Source organism: Carassius carassius, chromosome 28, assembly GCF_963082965.1.
Source record: "Carassius carassius chromosome 28, fCarCar2.1, whole genome shotgun sequence".
NCBI classification, from domain to species: Eukaryota; Metazoa; Chordata; class Actinopteri; order Cypriniformes; family Cyprinidae; genus Carassius; species Carassius carassius.
In genome coordinates, this window is record NC_081782.1 from 13,426,457 (window position 1) to 13,451,139 (window position 24,683).

Genomic DNA, 24,683 nt, shown 5'->3' on the forward strand with positions numbered 1-24,683 from the left:
TACGTACAAAAATGTGTATATACATTTATTCATGTGTATGTTCAAAAACAAAAAACAAAAACAAACAAACAAAAAGTTCAAGTCTCTTTTATAGTCCTTGTTTAATCATATTAAATGTCCAACTCTTAATATAATTTAATAAGGAAAATAAAACGTTACATTACAGATGTAATTTAGAAATACCTAAAAAAGTGATGCACTGTTTCATAGTGAGGCAATATGAATGGTTTATAAATCTATACTGTCCAAAAATTAGAAGCTTTTCAAGAGACGTTTTCCTGTGGTTTTCTGCCAGAATAAAATCTTTATAGTTTAATGTTTGCAAACACACACACACACACATACAAAATTGTATTGTAATTTAACTATTGTTGTGTAAATAATAATAACAATAATAATCATAACTATAATTAGATGTGTTTTACCAATTTGTTCTACCTTTTTTTTTTTAATGAAACTATGCACATGCAGTTTTATGGCCAGTAAAAAAATAGCTGTTAAATTTTCTCAAGTCAAGTCTCAAGTGGCAAAATGTTTGCTTGTGCTTCATTCAGTTTTCTTTTACATATAATCACAACTGAAGAAATATTTGTAGTCTTTGTTCATATGCAAATCTATTCCCATGTTTTTCTGTAATAAATAACAGGATAAAGGTCCCTCATGGAATCCTGGAGGCACAGAGAGGCTGTCAGGACGGGGTAGCGCTCCTCGCCTCCTTCAGTTGCCCCTCATCACCCTCTGCTGTCTACAGACACTATAGCGTGTAGGACGCAATTAGACTCATTGGCCACTCTCAAGGTCAGCTGTATAGAGCATAGTTTGAGGGAACAAATTGAGACAATAATAAGATTAGGCACTTCTTTCTTTATTTCACTAATGGCTTTGCCCTCCATTAGCTTGTGGAATTAAGACCGATAACTTCTCAAAGCCTCACTGTTTTTGTATGCGAGAACGTAGGCTATAGAGAAATGTTCTGGTTTATGACCCTTTCCCCTGGAAATATATGAATATCGCCGTGGCCTTTTTGTTCAATTCTGAAAATTTACTTTGCTCCCTGCAGTGCCTGCCAAAAATAAATCAGCAGACGACTAAATAAAAAACATTTCCGCTGAAAAGGGCAAGTGCTTGTAACTAAACAGTATTTGTGGCATGCAAGATTTCCATCTCATCAACGTGATGTTAGTGGCTGTCAGAATGGGACTAATACTCTTCATGCTTCACTGAGTCTTTTTAAACACATCTGTGTGTGTCTGTTATGAGATCAGATGGGCTAATTCAAATTCATTAGGACGAGGGACCTGTAACTGGGTTGAAGGCATAAACATGAATATTGTTGGTTAAACAGCATCACCTGTGTGGAAGCAAGTAAAACAACTTTTAGTCTGGCTTTAAGGCTTCCTTCCTTTAATGAATTATTGAAATGAGCATTCGAGAATGAATAATTCTAGGCTAAAACAAGAGGAAGCAGACTGTTTCATGCAATGTATTCAGAACAGCAGAGGTGGTGTGCTTTGAATGAAACTCGTTCTACATGGCTGTTCTAGATGACAGAATAACCAGGGGTTAAATTGGGATTTTGGAGGAGGGGAACCATAAAATCTGCCATTGGTTCTGTTTCCTCAGGTAAGATACCACAAGCTACTAGACAAACAAACTGCCAATAATGTTTTATCCCGCTTCCTCAACAAAGCCATTCTACTGACTGAAACAACTTTTTATGAGTACTATATACAGTGCTTTATTAGAAATGACAGTACATCGCTTTACGCTTGGTTTTATCTTATTTATGAAAATATTAAATATACTACAGTTTAAAAGTTTGTCAGTAATATTCTTAAAAAAAGAAAAAAAGAAATTAATACTTTTATTCAACCATGGTACATTAAATTGATCAAAGTGGCATTATAGACATTTATGATACACAAAATGATTTCAAATATAAGCTGTTCTTTTGAACTTTCAAAATAATAAAAATAAATAATCCTTAAAAAGTAACGTTTTTTTACATTGATAATATAAAAAATGGTTCATGAGCACCAAATAGAGTATAATGATTTCTGAAGTAAATTAAGCTTTGCCATCACAGAAATAATTTGCATTTTATTATTTATTTAAAATTTTATTTGTAACACTTTAATTATAGGGACAAATTCTTGCATTAGCAACTAGTTGCATATTAGCATGCATATTACTAGCATATTGGCTGTTTATTAGTGCTCATAAAGCACATATTCTGCATGACCATATTCTACATAATCTTACCTAATACCTAAACTTAACATCTACCTTACTAACTATAAATAAGCCGTAATTAGCAGTTTATTGAGGCAAAAGTCATATTTAATAGTTAGTTAATCGTGAGAACTGGACCTTAAAAAAAGTGTGGCCATTATATTTACCGTGTTTTTGAATGAATAAAAGCAGTCTAGGTGAGCAAAAGAGACCTTTTCCCGAATCATTTGAATGGTAGTGTGTGTATTTTAAATTACATTTCACATTGCTAAAGCTAGAAATTGTCAGCTTAAAACTTTTATAGATTTTTTAATTTAGCCGACGATTAGCGAGCTAAAAATTTTAATATAGGTACTATTAAACTAATATAGGTTTTCAAGTTAACTACCCCATATTATTGCATGAACACATTTTAAATTACATATCACATCAAATTAAACAATTCTTTTAACTTGCCTTCTAAATAACATATTGCTTTAGGCCTATATTCCAGAAGCTGAAAATGGCCACAATGAACACTTTCCTTACTTTGTATCTTCAGTTGGCAAGCTAACAGCTTTGCCTACTAGCAACATTTCACAATACCAATAGTCATCAGGCAGCAAAGAAAGGGGAAAAAATACATGACATTGCAGTGGCGTTCTGTCCCAATTTAACCCCTGATTAAACCATATACTCTTGTGATGTCACTCACCCTGCTGATGAGCTCTCCCACCATGCCTGTCCACGTGCCATTGGCGCCCGACACGCCGTACACACCGTCCCCAACTAGTCGAATGCGGTACTTGAACTTCAGGATATCTGCCAACTCCTTTAACATGTCCACGCAGAAGCCTTCGTAGCGCTCGTTCCCTTCAAGTTCCTGGTGATTGGCTCTCAGCATTACGTATGGATTCTCCTGTAAAGATATCATTGGTGTTATCACCAGCACTCACACATCAACACACTCTGGGAGCACTTCTGTATCAATCAACACTCACACGTTTGAGTTGGCAAGTCACACTAGCTATGTTTCCAATTTCCATCCAAACTTGTAAATTTAATGTGCGAAAATTGGAATATCGCACCGTTTCCATCCCATATGTTCAAGAGAACAAAATCGAATGAACATCGAATCAAAATGGAAGTTAATGTAACTGGGGAAGACACAGTAGTTTTTTTCATACTTGCACCTTAGAGTGTGCAGACGAAATGCAATAACAAACGCTGTCATGTTATCTTGCATTTGGAGGTGCTTGATGTTTGGGAACGCAATTGAGTGAGACAGCTCTGAGATGTAATTATACCAAACTATTTTGATGACAGACTCATCACAGGCTCAGACATTTTACTACATTGTCATTGACTAAACTTTTTTTTTTTTTTACGTATTAAGAAATGTAGTCTGTATGTGTGCTTCCATTGTAGTTTATGCACAAGCTTTTATTTTTGATAACAATAATGATCTGCCTCAGTTGAACACATATTTAATACGCATTTTATGATTTTACACACTTCTTGACATTTTCCATCCAGAAGTTTTTAACAAAATATTTTTACGCAATATAAGTTAGCATAAAAACACACGGATGTAAGCATTGCAGAAGTTTGGAGACATAAGGCTCTGTGACTAATGTGAGCCCACCAAAAACCAAGTTCCTAATTTACGGTTTGTTTTGTCATGCTGCCCAGAGACCGAACAGATTTATTAGGCAATCTGTGGTCAAAATAAAGGCTTCGAAAACATTTCATTCCACCATCTTTCAATAAACACTGGCTGTGCCCACCGTTATACATGTTACTGTCATTTTCAAACACTTTGCATAAATTGAACAGAACATTGCCACCTTGGACACGAACAGAAACTACAGAATGAAACCAGCCATATAAAAGCTTTTCAAAATCACTTTTTGTTATAACTGAAAAAAAAATCACTTTGTCTGATGTTTTGCGGTAAGACAGACACTAAAATGAGTCTGTTGTACTTAAGATTTGCTTAGCGCAGACTGGTTGACTGAAGATAGTGTTTTATTTTCACCAGTAAATCTGACTCGCTCCACTCCGATGCTTTAAGTGGCAATCTGAAGAGCTGAGGAGACTTTTTAGTCTTTCGCATTGCCATGGCAACACTCTCTTCTTCTTTTTTTTACCTGCTTGTCTGGTCCTGCTTCCCTGATTTTTGATGTGCCCAGTGGTCACGCTCCAGCTGGCCTGAGTATAGCAGCAGCTGGGTATTGCGGCCTGTCACACGAGGGGGAACGCCAATGGAAATATTCTGACACTTCAAATAAACCTGAACCCTATTAATACGAGCAACTCATATGCATCCAAATAAAACAGTAACTGTCCTTTCACCTCATTTGTATGTCCATAAAAGCCACACGATGTATTTGCAGGTGGATGTGTGCACCTTGGACCTGTCGGAGCAAACATCGAAATCCCATATTGCCATGGCACAAAGAGGAGCCGCTTTGGCCTAGAGTCTAACACTCTTTAAATGCAAATCCTTCCATTTTGTTCATTAACTCATTGAATCATCCACGCATGTTACCGCCATGCCCCGTACTGACACCGCTGTGGTGGTTATGCAGAGAAGCACAATATAAATGCAAATTTTCACCGCTTACAGCCTGCTGGAGGCACTCAAGTATTGCAGCCGGACACTTTCTCTCAAACTAGGCTTATTAAAGATTAGAATTTCATGGACCAGTTGCATATTAGACAGACAGCTTCAAAGAATGGAGGAAAGCTAATAAACAAACCTTCTGGATTCAATTAATAGGTCTACGCACTGGGTGAGAGAAGTCATCGACGGCTTCAGGCCATTACGTGGTGCCTATAATGGCCAGCTAGCTTCTGGTCTGATTGATGATTAAGCCAAAGAAAAGGGAATGATTACACATTCATACTTAATAATCTATTATAAGCAGAATCTATGAAAAGACAGGGGAAGGGGAGTTGAGGAAGAGGAGGGAAGTAAACTCCCTTACAGGAATTAACCATGGTTTTACTAACAAAAAAACTAAAACGAAAAACATGGTTTTGATATACTAAGTTAAACTGTGGTTATACAAATGGTAATACTCCAAAAAACAAAACAAAAAAAACATGGTTACTAAACTTTGACTATAATAAAACCCTGGTTAATTTTCTTAAGGGCTTTGACACACAGGACCAGGCTGTTTGCCATCAATATCAGAAACCGAGATCTGGCATTAGTCGATTCCATCAATCACCGCATTTTACCCAAAATGGTCAAATTAAACATTTTCCATTCTTTTGTTCTCAGTCCTTTTTAAGGAAGCTAACAGCTTAGACTTTACAGCTTAGAAATTACTTATCACATATTACAGAATCTATAACATTGAAGTTAATTTTTTAAGTGTTTTCCGTTAGCACTCCGTTAACAAGCTATAGCTTAGCCTTAGCCTTTTAGATAGGGTGACCATATGGGCCATTTTACAGGACACGGCCTTGCCAGGATTTCTATATTGCCTAAAATATCCAGGTTTTGGCTGTTTGCACTGTGCAGATCAATCATTGTATGACATTATTTCACAAGAGCTATAGAGAGCAGAGTGGACGACTCCTTATGCTTTCAAATCACTCTCGTGATACTTTGGTGCCTTTGGTGCCATTCAATGATCGGTGCTCATTTTAAAGTCGAACGAATGAACAAACAAACACATGTGCGATCGTTCTCACCTTCTCATGCGCAATGTGCCACGATTGGTCGACTATATACAATACTTGCATATTATTGGTCAAACTACTTTGGATGTTTTAGGCAATATAAAAATCCTTATCAGGATATGTCCCATATAAATGGCACATATGGCCCCCCTATTTTTAGATTACATTTCAGATAGAAGCTAAACAGCTACAGAAGCTACAAAAATTTAACCAGACTGTTTTCAGTTGTTAGCAATAACAACTTAGCCTCGCTGAACCTTTTAAATTACATATAACTTTACCATATTTAACTTCACATCAGAAAAAGCTAAAAATAAGCAAATAAAACATCTCTGGTTTCATCGTTTTCAGGTAATCTTTGGTTAGCAAGCTAACTTCTTAACCTTTGAAATTACATATCACATAATGTTCCAGAAACTAGAGAATACACTAAATAAAACAACTCCTTTTCTAAGCTAGCCTCTAGTTTGATTGATGATCGAGTGACAGAAAATGGAGTGACCATATATTTACATATAATAATCCATTATTAGCCAAGCCTATGAAAAGAAGGAGGAAGCAATTGAGGAAGAGGACTGAGGTTAACTGTGAACACACAGGACCGGTCCTGGCGTATCGCCATCAATCTCAGAAATGGAGCTCGGGCATCAATCAAATGAGTGAGTGCTGTTATCAAGCCAAGCAATCCTCTCTTCCGAGCTTGAATGCTTCCATAAAATCTGCGGGTCACATCAGAGAAAGAAACTTTCCATTTAATAGTGCAGACAGTGAGATTAAGGGCACTTTGAGTGTCACGTCTGCCAAATGCAACATTCCTCACCAGTCTGGGATCTGCCGCAGATTTGATTCTATTTGTTTTCCTGGAAGGCTGTCAGCTGATGAAATCCATTTTACAAATATAGCATGGCGGCAGTCTGGTTTGGTGCGTTTGAAAAACAAACACATTAAAGTCAATCTTACTTCAAATCAAATCTCAGAGCTTTTTGTTCAGAAGGTGAAGAAAAATTGGATTTGTGTGTTAGCATTTCTCAGACGTTCTCAAAAAAACCTGAGTGAGTTTGGTAACACACTGGTCCGCTGCTCCCTCTTTATTTATGCTTCCCTTGATTTTTTTATGGCTTACAGGGGGTGAATGGCACTGAAGATAGTCCAGACAGAACCAGCTCTGCCTGATAGTGGTCTGAGAGACAGAAATTGGTCACAGAGGCGGCACATTACATGAAGATAGTGCCTCACATTTTATATTTATGAACATTTCCAATTGCTCTGCGAATAAAAGCTATCTGCCTCTTTTTGAACACAATGAAAGTGGTCTGTCTACTGAAGATGGCGAGCCTGAGGTTTCATCAAGAAATTGTTTCTGCAATCGTACTTCTCCGTGTTTTCAGAAAGAGAACTTTATCGCCATCATTGATTGCCGTGAGCATGAATTCAGTGAGGACTTTCTTTTGAGACGATGCAGTTATACAGTATCCATTCAAGGTCACATTGTCTTCTGCTATTGCACCTATACAGATTAATAATACTTTGCCTTTTCTTTTTTTAAGATGGTTTCTCAGAGACAATTATGTCTGGTAAAGGCTTACACGACTTTTCTCAGTCATTCAATTCATGATGTGGCGTTTTGAAAAACACTGCAGATAGCATCCCAGAAAAGAGATTTTAGAGAGTGAACAGAAATTGAACCCAGTTTCACAGGCAAAACAATATGTATTTGAGCTTAAAAAAGAAGAAAGGCCTTGACAATGGCTTTATCTGAGAAAACAAGCAGTTGTTGAAGGGAAAGCATATCAAACCGAATCAAATGACAGCACAGAAAGGTTGAAAAAGTATTAAACACAAATAAAACAACAGCGTCTTGTATTTGCACACGCTGTCTGTGTTGTTTTAGTATTTGAATCACTAAGGGAATTATGCAAATCAGGCATTAACTCTGTCAAACAGAGTAAACCCAAAAGCTCATACAGTGCCTGGTTGAGTTGGATGGCAGGAGGTTTGTGAAAAGAAGTGGTATGACTGTGAATTCATCTCTGGCCCCACTATTTGACTACACACAAGTCTGAATCAGAAATGATTACAGGGGAGACTGTGGTCAATTTTAACACACTAAATTTCTACAAGTTGGTACTAAACATACCCTCAATGAAGTTTTCTCTGCAAAAAAGTACAAATAAATATATAGTTTTATATAAGGAATAATTTTATATAAAAACCGTTTTCAAAAGAGTCCCACATGTAAGTCTTAAAGGAGATCTTCCCATTTAAATTGAGTTTTTAATCCAGAGGGCTGAAATCAGTGTAAAAAATCTATTTCTAAATTACAGCAGTTTTTAATAATCCTACAAACATTATAAGTGGACTTCAGGAAACTTCATAAAATAATTCATCACCCATTTAAGCACACATTATTCCTCAAAGCTAAACGAATTATTACCATATAAAGGTCAGAAATTATTCAGCGATATTAATGAGTATTAAAGCAGTAATATTATTCGGAGAAGTTCTCTAATACATGTGAGGTAAAGCGAGCTAATATTATAGCATATATTAAATTGGATATTATGTCTTTACCAAGTCTGCCAATTGCCACCAGTCTATAAATGGCAGAGTAACAGTTTTTTCTCTCTCAAAAGGCTGGGTTATGAAAAGCAAAGTTAACAAAAAAAAAAAAATGTTACAAACAAACATGAGTTATTTGTGTTCTCAATCAAAGCACTGAATCTCTGGCTCCTTCTGCACATTCCAAAGGCATCAAGAGCAGCTACAAAACCCCGCAGAACAGTTTGTACAGTTTAGACAGCTTTACCACTACAAGCCAAACCGGCTCTAATATACTGTCTGTCCTTACAAAAATGTTAGATCTAGCTCATATCACCAGGGTAAAATTCAATCTGTGTGTTTTTGTGTGTGCTGTAACTCCAGCGATGACAAAAGCTCACAGCAGTAATGAAAACGCTGGCGGAGTGGTCCACAGGTGCTGAGTTCTGCAGCATGTTTTCAACTGTACTGAGTTTACCCAGATAAAGCAGACTTTGCAATCAGCCTGTGATGAATGGGCTGTGATAGAGCTGAAATTGCTCTTCGGTGGCTCTTTAATGCCAAAGTCTTCGTATATATTTAAAAAGGAATAAACACGCAGTGCAAACTTCTTCCCAGTTCTCCCAGCTGTAACATCATCAAGCACATTAACAATAAAAGATCTGAGAGGAACTAATCGTTCCACCTGTACTCCACTCGTTCTTTAGTGAGACACAGGCGCACAACCTCCCCAACATAATTATCTCTATTTCACAGCAGAAACTGTTTTCATAAACCTGCTGAAAACACCAGCATATGTTGTGTTGGAGACTGGTGTGCTGATGTTCCCACCAGGCTCTTACAACAAGCTTTAACGAAAGATTGTTCTGGGTTAAATCAAACTTCAAGTCACCATGAAATGGAAGCTGAATTTTTTTCTTCCCCATTGTGATGTATATCCAAGTCAAACAGCTTCTTAAACGAGAAAAATGTGGGGTGGGACTTGATTTTGTCTATCAACGTGTTCATGTCATCCAAGATAATTCTGTCTTTCTTTCTTCATTCGAAAAGATATTAAGGTTTTTGAGGATAACATTCCAGGATTTTTCTCCATATAGTGGACTTCAGTGGTGGCCAATGGGTTAAAAGTCCAAATTGCAGTTTCAATGCAGCTTCAAAGGCTTCTAGGAATCAAGGTCTTATCTAGCAAAAGGATTGGTTATTTTCACAAAAAAAAAAGAAAAAATTATATATATACTTTTTAACCACAAATCAACCTCACACATTATATGATCACGCTTGGATGACGTATGCAGCGGTATTGATCCAGTGGTTACGAAGCAAATGTGTAAAGAATGTCAAATGGCCTTTTCACAAAAAGGTAAAACGATGATGTAAGATGATTTTGAAGTTGGAGGAGAAAATGAGATCGAGTTTTTCTTATACTACCTTTTTGACCTGGAGTACACAGATGAAAACTAACTATGCATGACTTTTTCAATGTGATTACGCAATGCGTGAAGATGCACATGCACATCGCAGAGCTAATGCAAGACAAGCAAAGTATATATTTTTATATAAAATTTTATAGGAAATGACCAATCATTTTTTCTAAATAAGACCATTATTCCTTGGCTGGGATCGTAAAGAGTATTGAAATTGCAGTTTGACCCTTCAACTCCTTGGCCACCACTGAAGTTCACTATAAAGAATAAAATCCTGGAATGTTTTTCTGCAAAAACCTTCATTTTTTTTTTGACTGAAGAAAGAAAGACACGAAAATCTTGAATGACGCGGGGGTGAGTAAATTAACAGGAAGTTTATATTCTGGAAGTGAACTAATCATTTAAACGTTACAAGTGCATGGATAAATAATTTATAATAATAAACACTGCAATGTTTTCATTATAATTAGGAATTGTCGATTTTGATTTCATGGTGCCTTTAAGGTCAAATGATGGCATTTGTTGTACAAATCTGATTACTTCAAAAAAAAAAAAAACAAAAAAAAAAAAAGAAAGAAATATGGTTTACAGGCAATTACAATTACTTACAATGGATGTGAATGGGGCCAATGTGTAAATGTTAAAATACTCACTGTTTCAATAGAATGGCCAAATCCAAGTAACCTTATCTGTGCAATTTTATAGCCAATTTTACTACTTTGTTACAAAGTAAAAATAACAAATAAACAAACAAACAAACAAACAAAAAACATCTAAAACCTAAACAACCATAAAAAATGAGAACTTTACAGCTCAAAGCGACTACAAAAATAATACTCAAATAATACTCAAAAATGTAAGTGCTTTTATAAAATTATAAGCTTCACATTTCTGCTTCTAAATTCTCCAAAAATTGAGCAGATTTACTTCCATTGTAAAGGCCTGTTCACACCAAGACTATAACTATAAAGATAACTATAAAGATATACAGTAGTTCTAAAAATCATTCTCAGTATTTAAGTATAGCAGAGGTGACACCACAACTACAACGCTAAAGGTACAGAGAAACAATATTGTTGGAATCACTTTCAGAATTATTTTTTTCCAGCTGATGAACGATAAAACCCCAAATCGACATCAAATCAGAATCAATCCTTCTGTAACGAGCTTGGGAATTTAAAGCGGCAGACACACGTGTGCTTAGAATAAACAGATGTCATTATTATAGTTATCTTTATAGTTATCATTCTTGGTGTAAACGGGGCTCAAGGCTCTCAGTCATTATTTTACAAATGGTGTTGACTGAACTTAACTTGTAGTGAATCTGGAATATTCCTTGAAGCAGCATCATGCTGGTCGACCAGCGGTAAGTTTTGCTTAGAAACAGCATGACTATGCTTGCCTTTTAGCAGTTCTACACGCTTATCATATCATTCATCAGGTGTAAATTGAACTGAAGAAGATTTCTCCATCTGTCCTCGACAATCTTTTTTAAACCAGCTATTTATTGGCTTTCGAGCGCTTCATTCACCTTGCATGGCCCCTCTTCATTCGCAGTCTCTTTATTCCCCTCTCTTTTCTAGTGAGGGATGATATGCAACATCCGGCCTAAGGCTGCGGAGAGCCTCTTTTTTCTCATCTCTATACAGTGTACGAGAAGATGAGAAAATTGCCCCTAGATAACAGCCTAGCGGATTACATCTTCAATTGGTGGTTGCTGCTCCAGGAAATGCTATCACACGCATACTTGTTAGTTTCCACTCATCTCAGAGGAGAAGAGTCTTTATTTAGATCAGTGCTGAACCCTGAGGTGATCAGAGACTAGACAGACCGTTTCTGGAAGCTAAAGAGAGACTCCTTCAAAAAGGAGCAATTATATATCCTTTCCAGGGGGTGTGCGTAAATCTCTTGGCTGAATCAGTAGGGTGTGTCCTCTATTGAGGAACCTGGACCAGAGTAGATGATAGGACTTACCAGGATGGTAGTTATGGTGAGAGTGGTGTTGAATAGCGTGTCTGTCACGTTAAGTGATGGAAGCTTCCTCTCCATGGACAGTCCTTGCTCTGAATGCCACTGTCCAATCTGTAAGAGAAACACATTGAGAGTTACAATAAGCCTTTAAGCAAACTATGTGCAGCAGAAGATCCAACTGACACGAAAGAGCCTTAACGGGATAGTTCACCCATAAAAGAGATTTCTGAATTTACTTACTCTTAAATCATTCCAAAGGCAATAGACTGTCAAGCTCCCAAATTAACAAAAAGCACCATGAAAGTATCACCAATGCATTAGGTTTCATGTCTTCTGAAACTACACAGTTTGTTTGAGGAACCAACCAAAATTTAATTTGGTATTCACTTAAAGGGTTAGTAAAATGTGTCCTTGCTACCTTTCTGGGCCTTGAACATGGTAGTTGCATTGTTGTCTATGCAGGGTCAGAAAGCTCTCAGACCTCATCAAAAATATCTTAATTTGTGTTCCAAAGATATGAATGACGGTCTTACGGGTTTGGAACGACTTGAGGATGAGTAATTAATGACAAATTTTTCATTTTTGGGTGAACTATCCCTTTAAACTCATAGCTGTCAAATTTTATTTGCTTTTGCGCATATTCAAATATGGCGTTTCAAAACATGTACCAGTTTTGGCAATGATGTCAATCTCCATTGGCTCTTGCATATTGAATGTGCAGATTTGTGCATAAAATGTTCTATTTAACATTTCAAATGTTGATTGTTCCTAATAAATCCTAATTGTGTACAAAATCACTTCTATATGGCTACAGAAGATCTGGAATAATACATAAAAAAAACAAAGGTCACATGAGGAAGGTCAGAAATGAACTTTTCCATTAAGGGGCTGATTTCCAGGGCCCTTTTTTACCTTTGTATGGGCAACTTTGAGAATTTTTTACACTGTAATAATGATTTATTAACAAAATACATAAAACATGTTTCTGTGTTTGGGAAAATGGAACATCATTCTTATAGGATACACAGAGAAAATGAGCCAAGAATAATTTATGAATTGGTTAATTACTTTTTACTTAGAAAATAAACATGGTAGCATGAAAACCAAAATGGTTATTCAAACTACTAATAAATTATACAAAGAAAGTGAGAAAAGAACGTTCTCCATCACTCTAAAAAAACTCCTTATAATCACTGAAACAGAGATAATTTAATTGGTTTTATTATGTCAACATTTGTATTAGATTTAATTCAGCTGTATAAGGCAAAGTTTTTGCCCCCTTATTTTGAATTTTGATATCATTTTTGTTTATTTTAGTGGCATTTTTGTCATTTTGAAGCCAGACATTTCCAGACCCTATTCACTTTCATATTAAGAAAATGGATCACAATATGATTCACTTTTTGTGTTCCACACAAGAAATCAAGTCATAAAGGAGAGGCACAAAGGAACACACATAAGGGAGAGTAAATTACGACCATTTTAATTCTTACTTGAACTATTTCTTTAAGGCTCAATGTCAGGTGGAGGAGAATGCGGAAGTAAGCTTGTTGATGCATACACACACACACACACACACACACACACACACACACACACACACACACACACACACACACACACACACAGAACAGTCAGAACACCTTAAAGGAAGTGGCGAAGGGACATCCGCTCAATCAGAGATGCAACAGAATGTATTCATTAACTCAATTACACCCCAATTCTCTGAAGCGAGCCAATGTCCTCATTATCATTCCAGTTTTGGCTGGCACCCCTTCGCTAGACCGCCTATATGGGGCCACACTGCCTTTAATGGGAGGCTGAGTCTCCACCCAGCACACATGGCAGTCCTAAATCACCCATCATTTTTATTTTTTATTATAATTACAAAGCGGCATGGTTCACTGGGCCTCCTGCTTGAAGTATTCTGCAGAGGTGCTGCTCTATTTATCTTCCCCTCCGTACCTGATCCCTAGCGTTTCCATAGCCCAAAACGACACGGGGAGGATGATGCAGCACTGCGCTGGATCTAAAATTACCCGCTCTCTGAGATATGAAAGTGTCGAGGGCCACAAACAGGAGAGAAAGTGAGCAACAGGAACTTTTATTTTTTGTTCAAAGTAAATGTAACAAGCAAAAACAATCTAGTAGTGTTATTCTAAGAACTTTATGGATGATGCAGCCACAGAACCAGGAATATTTCTCCAAATCCTGCATCCATGGGGGACCTTGCATGAAACAGTCCTAAAAGCAAGGGCAAAATATGTCTGCACTAGTTTGACTTTTATATTGCAAAGGAGAGCTGCTGTTCAAGATTGCACTGATCCTCGTGAGATTGCAAGATGCCGAGGATAATCCATTTGAAAATAGTTCACCATTCTTTCTGTAAAGTGTAAACCTGTTTCTCAAAGCACACTGCAAAAAATACTTTCCTAATCATTATTCTGGTCTTGTTTTACACCAAAATAGTCTAAAAACAAGATATATTTACTTGAGAGGCAAAACAGATGAAAGATATTAAGATCAGAAAATATATCTTGAATTAAGTTGTTGTTTCCCTAGGCTTTTTTTTAGCATATATCTAACAAAATGTAGTTATAGCTAAAATGAAATAAAATAAAAAAACATAAACTACTGTATGCAATGAGACACCTTAATTCTAAACATATACTCTCAAAACAAGATATTTATTTTTATACAAGCATACATATAAAATAATTAAGTAATGGTTAAATTAAAATAAAATAAAATAAAATTGACAATGGGATATCAACAATTAACTTAATTCAAGATATGTTCTCTGAAACCAAGACATTCCTTTTTAAATATGACAAAATTTAAGAAAACGACAATATACTTCATATATTCTCTGAAAACAAAACTTGTGTTCCTGTAGCTCAATTGGTAGAGCATTGCCCCCAAGGTTGGGGGTTCGATTCCCCTGGAACACATGATAGGTAAAAATTGATAGCCTGGATGCACTGTAAGTCGCTTTGGATAAAAGCGTCTGCTAAAAGCATTAATTTAATTTAATTTAAATTTAATATATTAAATATAATAATACATAGTTTTGCTTTAAGTAAATGTATCTTGTGCTTAGCAGTGAACACAGTGAGAGATGAAGAAAGGGGAAAGTGAGAATGCAAGGACACCCGGATTCAGAGATTTCCTCTGAGAATATGATCAAAAGATCCTGCTTTCTTTTTCATTCCCTCCTCGCCTCTATGGCAGAGATACCACCTTACTCTCACAAATGAAATCCGGCGGCAGCCAAACAGCCTTGATGGCTCTGTGGAATCAACAGCACATGGCTGTGATGAGCTGAAAAGAACCCACAGCCAGACCCTGATCTCCAAACCATTTCAACAAAGAGAGGTTATGATACCAAAAACAATTAGGATTTATTAGAAGAGACATAAAGAAAAGAGAAGAGGAGGAGTTGTAGACAGAGAGTGCAATCTGGGACAGTGAGAGACTGTGCACGAAAGCTGTGGGCAGGAAAAGAGTCTGGATATCATCCAATAGGGAGGAACTGCTCTGAGAGCAGCCATCAACTCAGCACAAACAGCTTTGACAAACATGAAGAACAAAACATGCCCAGAGTGGCAACTAAAGCAGACATGCATTCACGCACACACACTTTTACTCAGCTATTTAAATGGGGACATTACATAGACTTTTGTTTTTATGTACAGCTAGTTAGAAATAAAATAACCTAACCCTTAACAGAAAATGTGCAGCATTTTTACAATTAAAGAAAATCTTTTTACAGCTGTCAAAATAAAGGTCCTGCTTGCAACACATCAGCCAAAGAGAAAAACACATTGGGCGATGCAATAATTAAAAAATGGCAAATATCGGCTAATGTATCGGTTGACCAATAGTTTTTACAAATGAGGACACCCCCGAATATCCTCAAAAGATGCTTTTGTCAGATTAAGCTCACTTCTGGGTACAAATTTGACCCAGAATATGGTTAAGTATGTACACACAAATGCATGTATGAAAGGATAACTGGTTCTGATGTTTATATTTTATGAGCAGATTTTCTATAATCAGACATTTTATTTTATCACACACTCAAATACAATATTAAACAATATTAAACAATTACAATATTTTTGACCTACTCAGAAGACAATCTGAGTAGTACTTGCAATGCAAAACTCACCCCCATGATGCTAGTGTAACTGATAAATAGCCGATATTAAAAACTGTAAAAAAAAAAAATAAATAAAAAATAAAAAAAAAAATACAAATAACATAAAAGACCATAATTTTAAAAGCATGCATGTAAATGTAGGTATTACACCATTATTATGAACAGCATTAATAACAGATATTCATTTTGAGATCAGCGAAAGATTACATTTAAAACAGCTATTAAATTATTATTTTATCTAAAAAGAAATTTGTTTAAAATAATAACAGCATGTCTTAGATGACAGCCAATGCAAATCTAAATAAAAATCTGGAAATGAGTACTAAATATCCAACATCAATCAATATATATCCATCCATATTGGTCAATAATAAATAAACACCAAAATGATACCGATACATTGGTGTTCATCCCTAATAATCAAAGTGAAACAATTTACCCCATAAAGGATTAGAAGTAGTACTTGTAAAGAGTACTTTCCAAAGAGAAACTAATGAGAACGGCTAAAGTTCAGTGTAGCCATTTAAACGTTTGACCATGATTCCCTGTGATTTAAAGGTGAATGGGTTTCACGGTTTAATACCCTTAGAGGTCTTTAGTCTGTTTCATGTCTATGGTATAAATAATCACAATAAAGGCCCAGCAAGTGACTAATTTTCTACACTGGGCCCATAAGAGGCTATAAGGGAGCAGTTGTGGTAATTAAGTGTGTAAAATGAGAGCAACAAGCCAAGGTAAATGGGAGTAACTGGCTGAGCAGGACCCATGTCCTGTTCATTTAAACTAGGTGCGATTAATCAAGAGCTATGAGTGTTTGTCATTAATTACCGCTGACACGTACACAATATCAAAGTCAAATTTGAGCTCCACTGCTTGTACAAATGGTACTTACAGCATCTTGTATGCCTGATCAAAGCCCGTAATGTACTCAGGGACAGACTTCTCAAGTTCAACATCAGTCAGTCTGCTTTAGTCGGCAGAGGTGTTGTTGTAGGTTTAAATCTCAGGAGGATTTCCCACTGTAATTCTAAAAAGAAAGTTCTGTGGAAGGTTTCCGGGGATAAAAGTAAAGAAGAGGTACAATTGTACAACTCTACATGCGTTTTAACTTTCTGATAATGTCAGGTTAGTGGTTGTCAGTAATAATCATAGAGCTCCATACCTGCTACATATGCAATTATCACCTCAGTTGTGCCAACACACACTCCTTCCCGCTTTATCTGTTTCTCATCTTCCTTTTTTTTTCTTTTCCCCATCCTGCTTGCTGCAAATCTACCCAATAATAAAAACCAGTGGGGTGGCTGGAGCAGGCAGGCAGAGTCTGGTATATTCTGTGAATGGAGGCATGAAGAAAGTCGACACAGATCAATAAAGCAGTGTGAGAAAGATGGAGGAGAGGAAGAAGACGGTGACGGATAAGCCCAAGCATGGCCCTAGAAAGCACTGCAGCTCCAGAGATAACATGAATGCCTATTGTGAGCCACCACAACCTTTCAGTCAGTTCTCAAACTAATAGGACAAAGAGGCAACTGTATCTGTGTCCGAAATGTCAACCTGCTATCAAACTATCAGTGTATGGGTCCAGGTTCTCAAGAGTGTGTTTGAACGTAAAGTGGGTGTATACAGTGGTTGAATGGCACTATCTTCGTGTGGTGCACCGCCAAGCTGCCAAGTTTTATCGCACCAATCTGTGAGTGTTCTTTACAACCTGGTGACCCCGTGACCCGCAACTCAAAAACAAGTCCACATCACCTCGTTTGACGGCTGCCCATTGCCATTTATTTAGAGGCCAGAATACCCGCCTCTCATGTGGAACGAGCAGAATGTCACACCTGCAGTCATTAGTGGGGGGAAACACACGCCGACGGATAAAGAGTTAAAGGCTGGTTGGAAAGGTTAGGTGGGTAAACTCCCTTTCAAGAAGTGACCTTTTACTACAATCAAAATTTCAATTTGCAGCGCATAACCGCCAAAAGAAAAATATTTTTTTGTTATTCCCAAACAGCAGAGCCAATTTCAACATTCATTATTTGACATTATCCGCTTGCTGCAGGGCCGTTCCCATAATGAGGAGACACTGGAGATCAGAGCCTGTCAAGCTCCACCCAAAGCGCAGCTCACATCAAAGCTTTCTACAAACACCCCCCACACATGTTTAACAATTCTATGCCAAAGCCCCACTGTCCGGATGTGAACATTGAAAGCAAGGAGCGAAAGATAGACTGAGACCAATTCCTGAATACTGTCTAGTCCCCTTTTCATCATTTATTCTCCATCTCTGCTAGCGTCTTCCTTCTCCAGCTCTCTGAAGGTCCTGGCTGGCCGTGCAAGGGTAATGGTGAACAGAGGAATCAATTCTAAAGCATATTATAAGCATGACTGTTATACATACAATACTGCCAACGTGACTAAATGTAATGCTAAATTGCATTGCTAATAAAAAATATGAATAATAATTAATATTATAATATACAAAACAAATATACTATATAAAGAAATACAAGAACACACTTAACTCAGTGGCTCAAGACATTCTTGAAGGGTATAGGGAAAAGAGGATTTTCCTTGCTCTTTTCTTTGTACCATGTAAAGATACTCTGACATTCACAAAGCAAAGCTCCCTCATCAGACCACGTGGCCCATCTATGGAAACTTAAGCCCTTCTCAGAGATGGAGTGATGTAATAATTAACAGAGCTTTTTTGTGATTTTAATCCTGTTTTGAATGGGCTGTGCTAGTAATTTTCCTCGATTTTCAACAGACTTGGCATTCTAGTGTCTGGAAAATTATGATGTCTTTTACTATAAATGCTCTGGAAAAATAACCCCGGGTAAGAACAATCCCGTGAGAACTGAAACGTTGGTACAAAGCTGTAAATTTATGCCTATGGTCTGCTTAGCTTGTAGGCCCTTTAACTACAGTTGTAAATCAGGTTCTCCAAGTGGCAACTAGAAAATAAACAACCCAGAAAATAAAAAGATGTTCTTTTAAGTGTTTTTGTGTGTTCATTCAGAGAACTTTTACATTGTAAAGATGCCGCACATAAGTATCATGACCTTGATCATAATACTGTTAATTTAAGAGTTAAAGAAAAGTTAATGAGTTCTCTAATGCATATTAGAATTTACACATGAAAATACAGACTGCATTTTCTTTTATATCATTTATAAGCAGTAGTAAATGGGATTTATATGGGATTTGGAAGATTTACACAGGACAGTAAAAACAGAAAAGTACAATTAGAGTCTTCTAAGATTGGAACAGAGAGACAAGAAGTGTTCAGGAAGAGTGTTGTTCAGACACTGCTGATGTCATGAAAACCAATAATATCCTGAAATCCAATCTTGTTCAATTCCAGGCTACAGATACAAAACTATGTTAGGTGTCACAATATAAATTTCACAACCATGAGCCACAATAATGACCGACAATATCAAATATTGCTGTTTATTCAGTATTTAGCACCTTGGCCCTTCACGAACAACAGTGCGAATAATGATTTTTGGCATACAGAGTTCTGTCATGAATCTCTAAACAGCACAGGCGATAGGTTCTTACTTACATCATCATTCACAAGGCACAGCTGATTGGTTTCTTTTTTTGCATCAGCAGCCAATGAGCTTTCATCTTGGCTAGTGTTGCTGTAGAAGTTGCAGCACACTTCAAAAAACCCTCCACTTCCCCATCTCCACCTGTATAGATCTGCTATGGGGTAGCTTCATGTATATGGATTTTTTTCATATACTACATTATATGTGCAGCAGCAGTATTTCTGCATGCTCACAGCAGCCTGTCTGTGGATGTATTGGCAGTAACATGTCAGGGTACTTGCTTTGCAAAAGTAGCAGTGTAGCAAAACTATTCTGCCAAGACCGAACACATAAATAGAGAGTATGTATCCTTATACATAATAAAACCCCAGCAGCAAAAATAAATAAATAAATAAATAATAATAATAATAAAAGACACAGTTTAATTCAGTTTAAGCCAGTCAATAAAGGACACCAAGGTCAATAACTATATCCATAAATAACTATAATGTTTTAAGAATCATAAATTGCCAGATGTTAAAGCTGGAAACTTTAACTTTATAGGAGAAAGTTTAAAACTGTCTAATTGTATGAAGTTCCTCCTCCATTCTTCTTTTAATTTATCCATACATTCTGCCAGTATGCAGCCAAGACTTATTCCAAACAGAGACGCAAAGACACATAAAGAAAGACTCCCCTGTGGTCTACAATCAAACCACCTTTATCCACATCCACGTTCACACAACCCTCTTCACATTAATTACCACAACACTCACTGAATACAAACATATTGGCTGTAATGTCAGATGCTAAAAACAGACAAGCCTTGTGTGCCTCCCCGGCTTCTTTTCAAATCAGCATAGTTACTGACTCTCATGACCTCAGGACTTCTTCAGACTCTCATCTCTCTGTTTCTATCTCCTCAGAAGTAGAAAACAGTGTCTGCAATGTTAAAAGTTGAGCCTGGGCTGAGCAGTTAGCCATTAAACAATGGATCAGAGGATGATTGGTAGACCAGATGATGGATCTGGTGATAGGGCTGGGGTAAGAAAAACACACTTTTAAGAGACCTGACCATCACAAAATGTGTTTCTCTCTCACACAAATCTCTCACCTTCTTATTCCGTTACCTCCTACAGTACTAGAGTCTTGATCATTCGTTGTTCGCAGACCCGTTCCTTCATATTTCATCATATCCACATTATTGCTCTCCCTAGGCGGGCTCAAGCACTGACACAAAATTGTGTACATTACAGAGGGATGTTATGGCTGCTTTGACAGTTTTATTGCCGCCCGGATGAAGACATAAACGGGTAATTCATGATTTCTATCAGCAATAATGCTGAAGTCCTCAAAATGCTCCTCAACTTCCATTTCTCCAAATTCTGTCAGAAACGTGTTTTTTTACTGGCACCAAACCGTATAGCATGTGAGAAATGGGTCCTTAGGAAATAAAAATATCTCTCTGCGGAGCTCTTTAAACACTTTGAAATGTGAGAAACTTGTGCCTTATTGTTTAAAGCGACTGGTCTCGAGTTGATTTGCAAGGCTCATGCCAAACCAGCTGGTGTGGTATGATATCTCTCAAGACAAGAAGTGAATTGGTAGTTTAACTCCCAGTGTGTGCCGGGAAGTGTTGACTCCTCTCCAGTGCTCAATGTGGGGTGCAAACTTGACGGAGCTTAGCGATTACTGTTGTCTTCAGCCACTTGTGATAAAAAACACACATAAGACACAGACAGGTCTAATAAATGAGGTCTCGCACTGAGAGTACAAGTAAACAAATTCAGTTGAAAGACAGAGCAAGCCAACAGAGCCAGGGGAACATAATCAAATTCAAATAGCTGTGTGTGTATTAAAACAACCTGCTGTGAGCATGTATCAGTGTTGGGGAGAAATTAAACTAAAATTAGTGATGCTTCCAGCTACATTTTTTTAGGAGCATGATAGTGCCTGATTGCTTAATAATGTTGCTTGTCCTTTAACTTTTCCAACAATAGCAGTATTGCATGACGAATTCTACATTGATGTATATCACTTGTTATGGCAATACAGCTTCAAAATTTTCACAATCTCTTTGTGTGGCAATAAAGTTTTACAAACCATTTCAGTTTAAAAATATAAGTCTTGCCCATTATCTTTTTTAATAGAAATATTTATATTAAGTCACATATTATAAAATATGTGATTTGTGGGCATACACTGATGTCTTTAGTGAAAAATGTAATAAAGTGAATCAATTCATTCAAATGTTTGATTCATTCATTTAAATTTAGACTTTAGGTAGGTATGTATGTATATATCATAGTAAAGTTTTGGGTCAGAAAGATTTTTTTTAAGTAATTAAAACTCTTATTAAGTACATTCAATTAAATTACACATATTACACTGTAAAAAATCCAACTCACAAAAAGTTAGACTAATGATTATATTTTAGTTAACTGGACAATTAAATGCAAAAATGTTGGCATAACTAGTGCCAACAATCGTTGGACCAACCTAGAATTGATTGTAAATTAAATTTGTAAATTCAAGTTAACAAGCATACAAGTTGGGTTGAAGGTTGGAGCATGCGCACTGTAACGACCATGAAATTGGCGCATGTGCAATGAAGCGCGCCAACACCGAACAGACAAAGGAGCCTCACCCTAACTGTGGTGGATACGGTGAATAGGCTAAAGCCAAAAAAGTCAGCGTACTCCTTTAACTTGCACTTATATTGCTCGTTTTGTAACATGTTTTGTGTTAACAATTTAAAATGTTAAACATAGAACATTTAAAGTATTTAGGACCAGTTGAATGAGATAGCACTTTGCATGTTTTTTTTTTCATTTAGTTACTTTTTTTAAGAATGAGTATGGCTAACGTTACCAATGTGTTGCTGCTGGTTTGAAACAAAACCTGGACCAAAATATCAAGCATGTAGTAGTTTTTTTTTTAACCTTGTGATGCTGTATAAAAACACATTTTTAGTCAACTGAACGTACTTTATTAAGTCAAGTGAAAATAACATTCAAAGTTGAAATTACATAACAAAAGTTTTTTTAACTATAAAAACTCAATCAGCTGAACAAAAGATCTTAAGTTGGGAGACATGTGACCTTACTCAGTGAATTGAGTTAAGTGAACTAATTCGTTTAAAAGTTGAGTAAACTCAAAAAAGCTGTGCAGCAAATTACCTTGTAATTTTAAGTTAAGTCAACCTTTCTTTTTTTACAGTGTATACATGAAATTGATCAAAAGTTTGATCAGCTTTGCTTCACATGAATAAATTAAAATGTAAATATATTACAATTGAGAAGTTCTTTAAAATTGTAATATTTCACAGAATACACACTTTGGAATGGTAGTGTATGGATAGTATATTACCCTTTATAGTATTCACTCTAAAAAATGCTGGGATGTTTCATCCCAACTTTGGACTAATATGGACTAACCCAGCTGTTGGGTTAAAATTTTTAATACATTTTTAACTTTAAAAGTTGGGTTAGTCTATATTTGACCCAAAGTTGGGCTAAAACAACCCAGCATTTTTAGAGTTTATAGTATAGTGTAGTATGCATAGTACACCGTACTATTTAATTATAATATATGTGACCATTGAACACAAAACCAAAATTGAGATTTATACATTATCAGAAAGCATAAGTAAGCTTATTCAAAGCTTATTCATTTTCAAATAAGCTTCCCCAAAACGAATGCGTATGAAGCGAGTGTGAGATAAGACCGGGTCTGATGCTGTCTTAACTACTCAGAGGATGAGCTCTGCCGCCGAGGGGGAGAATCAGAGCAGGACAAATGCGAGGTGGGAGACGTGGCCTGTACGCAGCAGGAAAAATCCAACAGCTGAAGCTTCTCCTTCAGGGAAGAGGAGCTACTACTCCCTGCTGCCAGGCCTCCTCTGCAGGTGGTATAATCTCAGGCCTTGATTAACTACTTCTATTACCAAACTTAATTACGAAATCCTCAAGAGTGGCCTGTGCTGGCGTGAGCAGGCCAACCCCCCACAGCAAGAGAGACAAACAAATAAACAGCAGCGTGGCTCCAACAGCCAGCTTCTGACTGCTATTAGGCTCCCCAGAGCTCAGGCTAATTAATAGCCCACGATGCTATCGATGGGGGAAATAAAGACAATTGACAATTGCCTCTCGCAAGCCCTGGGAGAAAGATGCGGTGCTGAGACCTGCTAGGCAAAGGGGCTGGAAGTGTGTGACTCATTTTAAAACAGCTGCATCATTGGTAGGGCTCCACAATATATATATATATATATATATTATATAAATATAAATAATATTATATGAATATAAAATAATATTAATAATCATTGTGATTTTGTTTTGATTATTGATTATAATATTGAGATTATTGTGATATTGTTTAATAAAAAAATTACAAATACAAAATATATAAAAATAATATGGTAAAATAAACACTAAAAAGTAAAAGTACTAAAAAGCCAATCAGAAAAAATAAAAAAATTCTACTGTAAAATACTGTGAAATATAACTGTAAAATTTCAAATGTTAAACCATTTAGCTTTTATTAAGATTATTGTGAAACTGTGAATTAAAATTATTAAACAAAATAAGAAATATACTGTAATACTGTACATACTGCAAAATTAAAAATGAGCAATCATTTTATTTTATTGTGAAATTACAATAAGATATGTATTATTGTGATATAAAATGATTAAACAATAAGAAACATTTTGTAATAATACTGTAAAAAGTAACTATAAAAATATATTGTGAAATAAAAATATTAAACAAGAAATATTCACAATTCACAATGAACCTAAATGTTCTCAGACACCGAAACACTTTCACGAGTTACATGTGTGTAAATGCAGTGCTTGAAACCAGTAATACCGAGATATTGATTACAGTTCAATTTACGTATATTGTGCAGACCTAACCAATGGTGTTTTCTTGTGTGTGTTACTGCAATAATGCTTTCCCTGCATCGCTGCTCTGAGGGCACACTGGCTGGCAGGTTGCCCAAACCAACCAGCATCCTTTCTCATGGATCCTGAAGGACATTTCCGCTCGGCCTGCCCCCTGGGACCCAGCGGCTACACTATCTAGCGTTTAGAGTTGGGCAAAGTCAATGAGATCAAGCCACATCATCTCTGAATCTCACAACAGAAAACCG

At 36.5% G+C, this 24,683-nt stretch overlaps 1 protein-coding gene across 1 annotated transcript in view; it reads right to left on the reverse strand.

Annotated features, from left to right (window-relative positions):
• grik4 (glutamate receptor, ionotropic, kainate 4) overlaps positions 1-24,683 on the reverse strand; it is a 355,049-nt gene that overhangs the window by 24,278 nt on the left and 306,088 nt on the right. Inside the window, exons 10-11 of the mRNA XM_059513707.1 lie at positions 11,841-11,948; positions 2,927-3,130 (exon numbers count right to left, since the gene is read on the reverse strand). Of these exons, the coding sequence (XP_059369690.1) occupies positions 2,927-3,130; positions 11,841-11,948 (312 nt within the window). The remainder of the gene's footprint in view (positions 1-2,926; positions 3,131-11,840; positions 11,949-24,683) is intronic.